Source organism: Mastigoproctus giganteus, chromosome 5 (assembly GCF_048544385.1).
Source record: "Mastigoproctus giganteus isolate SK-2022 chromosome 5, ASM4854438v1, whole genome shotgun sequence".
In the NCBI taxonomy this organism is placed as follows: domain Eukaryota; kingdom Metazoa; phylum Arthropoda; class Arachnida; order Uropygi; family Thelyphonidae; genus Mastigoproctus; species Mastigoproctus giganteus.
This window is the reverse complement of record NC_143579.1, coordinates 46,451,442-46,459,348: the sequence shown is the minus strand read 5'-3', so window position 1 is coordinate 46,459,348 and position 7,907 is coordinate 46,451,442. Positions and strand designations below refer to the sequence as shown.

Here is a 7,907-nt window from a genome sequence, read left to right as displayed (position 1 = left end):
TTAGGTTATAGCAACTCCAAAATAACTTATACACTTGGTTGGGTTGAATTATAAATGGTAGAGGATGAAAGGGATCTGGAAGTTACGGTGCAGGCAGATATGCAGTTTTCTGGGCCGTGTAAACAGGCGACCAGGAAAGCCATGGTATTCTATCGACAATTTATCGAACAATATCATGTACAGATAGGGACATTATAGTCCCACTGCATAAGGCAATTGTAAGACCGCATTTGGAACACTGTGTCCAAGTATGGAGACTTCATCTGAAAAAAGACATTGAGCTTCTTGAAAGATCCAATGACGAGAAAATCGCATGGTAAGATCGGCAAAAGGGCAACCGTACGAGGAAAGACTGATTATGTGGGCTACACACTTGGCAACAAGGCACCTCAGGAGGGACCTGATTGAGGTTTATAAGGCTCTGAAAGGGTTAGTAAAATGAATGAAGGCGGAATCTTCACTGTTATAAACAATTCTAGAACTAGGGGCCATAAATTCAAATTATGAGGGGAAGAAGTTTAGACAAAAATGTAGGAAGTTTTCTTTTAGCTAGAGAATCGTTGATTACTGAAACAAATTGCCTCCGCAAGTAGTTGAAGCTGACAGTTTGCAGAAATTCAAAGGTCAACTGGATAGTTATCTACAAAGAGGGAAGCACGTAATATTATCTATTTCCTTATTTGCTTTTATTATTATTTTTTTTTTAAGCCGGTGCAGCAAAAGCCTGTGGCTTCCTTATACTATATGGCTAATGGTAATGTACTATTTAGAATTTCTTTTCGTTCAGAGTTCAGTAATTTGTCTTCTTTCAGAAATTTCTTTTGGAATCATAAACTGCGTTAGAATATATAATTCACTGGCATCCACGTGATTCACTGGCATCACTAGTGACCAAATTGAAAAGTGCTGTACTTTTCAAATTAGTAACTCTGAAGCTCTAAAAAGTGGTCATATATTTTTTCTCACCACTTCTAATTTCTTCTTCTTTAAATATATTTGTAAAAGCTTGTAAAATATATTTGTTAAATGTGTAACTAGACTGGTTTTTACCAGTCTAGTTACACATTTAACAACAGACAGCCAACTTCTATCTCTCTTCTTCACATTCTTCAAAATAACTTTTACTTTAGTGGCATGGATCGATTGAAATTGTGTAAATCTATCTTTTCTTTTAGCACTTATTTCTAGATAGTAGTGAAAAAATGTCATATTAGTGCCACACGAGAATTACCTCATCTGCTAGGGTGTATTGGTAGATGAGGTAATTCTTGCGTCTGAATTCGTGAGGAACTTTACCTTATCTCTACTGGTAGATGAGATAAAATTTCTCACGTCATTCGAACCCGAGCCTTTTCCATCCGCTGTGGGGTTGACGGCGATACCCGCACAGATCTCTAGGTAGCAGTAAATGTCCACCAAATATTCATCCACTGTCACATGAAGCTCTCTTTTCAGCACATAAATTAATACGATTACATGGACAGCCTATTACCACCAAACGTTAAACCTCTTCTTTTAATACTTTTGCTGCTCCAGTTTTTAGGCATACACTAACAGGCGCATTATCAACACTAAGTGCCAAACAGTTATTTGAAGGATTTCCAGATGCTTTTAGGTTGCTCAGATGCCTAATGTTGAACCCTGTAGGCATCTTTCAGTGCTGGCACTGAGTGCAAGTTGCTTTCAATTTCACATTTTTTTTTTTTTTTTTTTTTCATTATTATGAAAGGTCTCCACAGTAGCTTGGAAACACTTTGTTTACTGCTATTTGTAACTATCATTCACAACGCCTGCTGTTTTTATTCTTTCGCAACCGTATTTCTTTATCATTTACGATCAGGAAACATTTTCTGAACAACGCCTTCGTATGATCAGCAGAACTCAAAAAGTAAGATTATGTTTATGATAAAATATGCAAATAAACATTCGTCACAGATAGCATCGTTATTATCAAATGCTACATCCATTTTTGCATTTCTTTCTTGTACGGCATTCTGTCCTTATGCTTATTTGTTTGCAAATGTCTAATTACATTGCATTACCTGCCGCTTGAAAATAAAAAATCACATCTACATGCAGTCACAAGGCAAACGTGTTACCTTTTTTCAGATTTTACAATACATGTACACGGAAAATCTTGTGTGTATGTCTTCTACAATTTTACGTCGTATTTCTTTGGTTTCATATTGAAATTGTTAATTCGCTTCGCACCACACGTGTACGATGTGGATTACTGTACATCGCACAGTAATGTGCGATGTAATCGCACATTACTGAGAACAGCGCTATCATCCCGTGTTTATATTCTGCGCCAAATCGTTAACGAATTTAGCAGAAAATCTAAGGTTTTTTTTTTTTTTTTTTTTTTAATTCCAATTCAATTCCAGTTTTAGTTGTTTTGCAAAAAGAAAAAGAAGCAGGAAAAGAAAAAAAAAAACCTTAAGTTTTTGCAAAAAGATGGAGAAACTGTCATCAACTATATTAAGACAGTGAAATGGAGAAAAGACCAGATTGGGTAAAAAAAGAGGGATTCTCCTTCATAAATCCAGTTGGCAGCTGTGTAATATAATTATAATTCGATAATTTATTAATTACGTTCTGAAGCTTAACGCAGGAGTGCACAAATATAAGTATTTGGCTTATGCTCCCAATAAACTTTGTCATACTGAAGAGCCACCTTGAAGTATAATATATAACATTAGTTTTGTCTAAGCCGGCAGAATGTATCATAAACTTTCTGTACGAATTTTTGTAATACCTTTCATGATCCGAACATCATTACTGACTACTTAATATAAGAAAATACTACATTAATACCATATTTTGATATAATATTACCAATTATATTTTTATGGTAATAAAATAGATAATTTTAATATATTTTAGATCCAAATGTTTGATTTTATGATTACCATACTAATACCTAAATCCTTGATTAAATAATTCTAATCACATCGGTGAAACGATCAACACTCTCCAAAATGTCACATTTAGCAAAAATTAATATATTAAAAATCCTAGGAACAGAGAGAATCGATTTAAATTATATAATAATTTAATTTTAATTTTAAATGAAGAAATAAATCCTAGAAACTTTTTTAAAAAAATGGTTTATTTGACCGCCATTTCATTGAAATTACCATTATTTGAACCGAAATTTCATCGAATATTACGGTTATTTGGCTAAAATTTCATTGAACTTAATTCAAAAGTATCTGATAAAAATGCAGCTGACTAAATCGCATCTTATTATAACTACTCTGTTCTAATTTCATTTCAAAGTGGAAATATTACCTAATTGTAGATGCAACGTGAATCTTATTTATGTTCCTGAAATTTAAGCGCGAAATCTTTTGCTCAAGTTCATTCAAGAGCTCATCCAGGAGGTGAGATAGCAATATGCAGCGTGAAATCTTATTTATGTTCTTGAAAATTAAGGGCGAAACGAAATCTTTTGCTCAAGTTCATTCAAGAGATCATCCAGGAAGGAGGGACAGTAATTGGGATAATTAACCTCTCTGCCAAAGGTATATTCTTCCAGGTCATGCTTCCCCCCCCCCCCCCCCACAAAAACACATATAGGCTGGATCCGCCCTCGAATTCCTATTCATTTTTCCTAGAGACAATATCATTCTCTGTATTACAAGTGGAATGCTTGTAATACAGAGAATGATATGAAGTCATGCACAAAACGATTATTAATTTGAACTAATAATTATATTATTAGAATATTGTTATTAATCCTATTGTTAATCCCATTATCAATGTTGCAATTACACAAGGGAAAATCCAAATTCAAATACAAACACTTCATAGTTTCAAAAATAATGATATTTATTTTTTTGCGCTAACAGCATTAATAACTGACACATGTTTTTGTCATTGAGTAAAACACAATATTCAGTCAAAAAACTTTCCAATATAAAGCATCTTTGATATGAGATACTTTTCCCTTATAGTATTTTCCAATTGTCAAGTAGAACGCAAAGGAATTCATATTACTAAATATTATCTCACGTAGTAGCGCACAGACGCGCAAATACCAGAACTTAACCGGAAACCAAGCGAGCAACTGACTTCCGGTTAACTTAACTTTTAGCAGACAGCTAATTTCTCGAAGAAGTTATTAATGACATCCCAGCTGATAACTATTCAGTTTCCTACGTTTGCCGCTAGTTGGGGTTCACATCGCTTCTCGCCGCGTGAAGAATGCATACTGAACCGCTACAGCACTCATTTCGAGCCATGGCTCGCTGGCTATCACATCTTCAAGTGCTCGCGGCACCCTTTCTTCCGCAAGTGGTGTGCGTAGCCATTGTGCTCTACCTGCTAGGGCTGTCGTTCGGAACCGCATCCGTATTGGAGAACAGTGAAGCCTTGACCTTTCATAGCTGTCCTCAGTGCATCACTGTCAACGACCGCCAGGTGGCTGCTCGTCTCAAGCTTCAAGCCATAAAACAACAAATCCTTTCAAAGTTGCACTTGCAAAACAAGCCTAATATTACTTCTCCGTTACCACGAGAAGTAGCACTGGAAGTCCTGCGAAGGACACAAGGAAAGCTACCGACAGATCAAATATCACAACCTGTGAGAGACGAGGGAGAAACCCCAGCTGATAAAGACGATTATTACGCTCGCACTTCCGAAATTATTGCATTTGCAGAGCCAGGTATGTTCATTACTATTTTTTAATTATTAAAGCTTTAAACTTAAAGGATATATTTCTGTACGGAAAAGCTGTAAATGTTCAACACTCAATTAAATTAATAAAAATGAAGTTATAATTAGAGTAAAAGTAGCTATTTTCTTGCGTGTGTTCTACAGCAATTTTACTTGAAATATCTTTTTGAGCTCCACCCTATTACCACTTGCTGTATCCACTCTACCTTGCCCGAGGGACTCACTGCAATGATGGGTGGCCTAAGCCGACAAATATGAAAAAAAAAAAAAAAAAAAGAGGCCACTGCTATTCCAGACACAACAAGACGTGCCAAGGAATAATTTAACAGAGTGATTGACGTGGCCTCACTTGGCCGCTTCACCTGACGCCGTCTTCACAGCTGTTCGCGCTGTGCGGAAAACGTGTATTCCTGTTTCAAGAAACACCGAAACTCCCCGATTAAGAGTTGGTGGGGCTGACAGACTTTTGCGGTTTACATTTAAAACGCATTTTCGGTTAATCTCTCTCTCTCTCTCTCTCTCTAAGCTCTTACGAGATGTGAACAGAAAAGCAATTATTAAAACATTAGAACTCATGAAAATCTGTAAAGTCTAATTCCAGGACAAATAAGCACTTGACTATTGGGACAAATAAGCACTCGATAAATACAAAATAATTTGTAATCCTATTTTTCAGAAGTCTAAAATTTGTATTTCATGAAACAAGTATTCTTTTTTCTTCACAGCCTTTTCTAATTACACAGTAGCCTATGTATTGAATGCAGGTAATGTGTTCTGTTTACAGAAATACAGAAAATTTTGAAAGTAATCAAAAGATGGATCATATTAAGTTCTTTTTGTTTTTCACTGCCATTTATTCCATAATTATGAATAAAGGAATTTTTTTGATATTTTATAATTTACAATTACACAACTTAGAATTATCTATTGTATTATTAGATTATTCCAATGCAGGTCGTTATGCTGTCAGAACTGGAAATATATGTTTAAAAACGACTTAACAGAACCATGCCATTATTAGAATTTTCTGAATAAAGATCACAATGGCTGTGCAGAGTTCCTATTAACATTTTTCACCGTTTTATTCACTCTATGCGTTGAACACGAAAATAATAAAATTAAATAAAAATTAAATAAAATTTAGCTTTCATGGCAAAGCACATGGCATAAAATGTTGCAGAAATGTTAATGAGATCAGATTTAGAGTATCCTCGGTGCAGATCTTCAAATAATGAGTCACACTGAAAATGAAAACACACTAAGCAGAATATTCCATAATGCTTGCCATAGTCCATGGTTCTTTAGGCACAGTGGAACGCTTAGAGATAAATTAATAAAAGCTATCTGTAAAATAACTAATAATAGATAAATTACTTGATCTTGTGCGTTCAAGTTTTTGTGAATGAAATAACTATTACCACATCGGCAGTGGTACTAAGCATATTTCAGTCTGCGCCAACTAAACGTATTATATAAATGCATTGTCGGGCTACCGCGAATGTATAAAAAAATTGGCGGCGACGTGATGTATTATTAAGTTATTCATCCCTCTGTGAGATGAATAACTATAATATTTATGCGTTTGAATTATTTGGAAATACAAATTTACACCATCCACAGCAGCACTTCTCAAGCTGATGGCTTAAAGATGATTAGTGTGCTGTTTTTCTTGCTGTTAACATCATAGATTATAAAAAAAACCATCCACTTCAGATGCTGGCTGAACTAACTGGTTGATAAAATGGGTAAGCTAATTAGGATAAATACTTGTAATCGTGTAGTTTCAGATTATGAGCTATGTATGAATAAACAAGTTCTGCACACAATTATTAAATGAATAATATCAAAACTTATCAAATAGACTTGCAGAGCCAGGTATGTTCATTACTATTTTTTAATTATTAAAGCTTTAAACTTAAAGGATATATTTCTGTACGGAAAAGCTGTAAATGTTCAACACTCAATTAAATTAATAAAAATGAAGTTATAATTAGAGTAAAAGTAGCTATTTTCTTGCGTGTGTTCTACAGCAATTTTACTTATGGCGGTGCACAAATTGTAGAAAAACAAAATATATATATGGTCATATCTCGATTTACGTGCTTTTCTTTCTTTTAAGCGTTTTGGTTTAATTTCTATACATGGTGTGTTCCCAGACAATTTGTTTTGTAGACTGAAAAACCCGGAATAAGTTCACAAGAAAAAAAAATCGTGTGAAACCCTACTTCCTCCGTCTGGGATCAACTAACTATATTTTCAATGAGCAGATATTTTCTATCCTCCACTCAGTATCGAGCCAGTCTGACTCTTTCGAGGCAGTTCTAGTTACGCTAAAACCTAAAAACAATAACAGCGAGAACAATTCTCTCGACATTGTCGCAGTGTATATCCCACGGGTTCCAGATGCACAAGTAGTTGATGAACTCCTCAATTGGCTGCTTAATCATCTCCATTCATCACTGAAACACGTCGTGCGTGGGGATTTCAATCTCCCGAATACTCAGGGAAACCTCAAGAAGAGACTGAGTCAGCGTCTAGGTATATTAGGTCTCAAACTAGTTAGCACACCACCCACGAGGGGCGAAAGCACATTAGACCTTGCGTTCGTGTCAGCAAATTGTGTGGCTAATCAAAACCCTACAAGTAACATACAGTCTGATCATAACCCCATCATTCTCTCTGTGCAAATAGAAATGCCCATCACTTCTGGAAGAAGGAAAGCCACAACCAAAACAATTACAGCGCCCAAATACCTTAATCCTGAAAAGTGTGTTTATGCGGCTCAAGCAATCCCATGGGATGTCCTTGAGGAATGTGATTGACCTGATGACAAGATGGATAGCCACTGTTTCTCTCTATGCTGCAACGAAGAAACTAACCATCACAGAGAATTCAAAGGCCTGGTGGAATCCAAAATCTCTGAAAGTTTCCACGTTAAACAGAATTTGCACAAAAAGTGGAAATACTCCGGCTCACCCTCGGACAGAACTGCCTATTCCCGAGCTAGGGCGCTTTTTATTCGGAACAAGAGGGAGGCAATAAAACTTCACCTAGAGGATACCATAAATAAGGGGAAGCCCTTCCATAGAATCCAATCAGAGGACGCCATTGACTCACTCAATATGGGCAGCTGGCTCGACTATATAACTAGGTTCACTGCTCAGCCAGAATCCACTACGCCAATGGAATTCCCAATCAATCGATTTCGACAGACCCCTTAAATTCAG

At 35.8% G+C, this 7,907-nt stretch overlaps 1 protein-coding gene across 1 annotated transcript in view; it reads left to right on the top strand.

Moving 5' to 3' along the window:
- Window positions 1–4,245: 4,245 nt before the first annotated feature.
- The window catches only part of Actbeta (inhibin subunit beta), a 109,461-nt gene continuing 105,799 nt past the window's right edge, over window positions 4,246–7,907 (top strand). Inside the window, exon 1 of the mRNA XM_090374542.1 lies at window positions 4,246–4,669. Within this exon, the coding sequence (XP_090230668.1) occupies window positions 4,246–4,669 (424 nt within the window). The remainder of the gene's footprint in view (window positions 4,670–7,907) is intronic.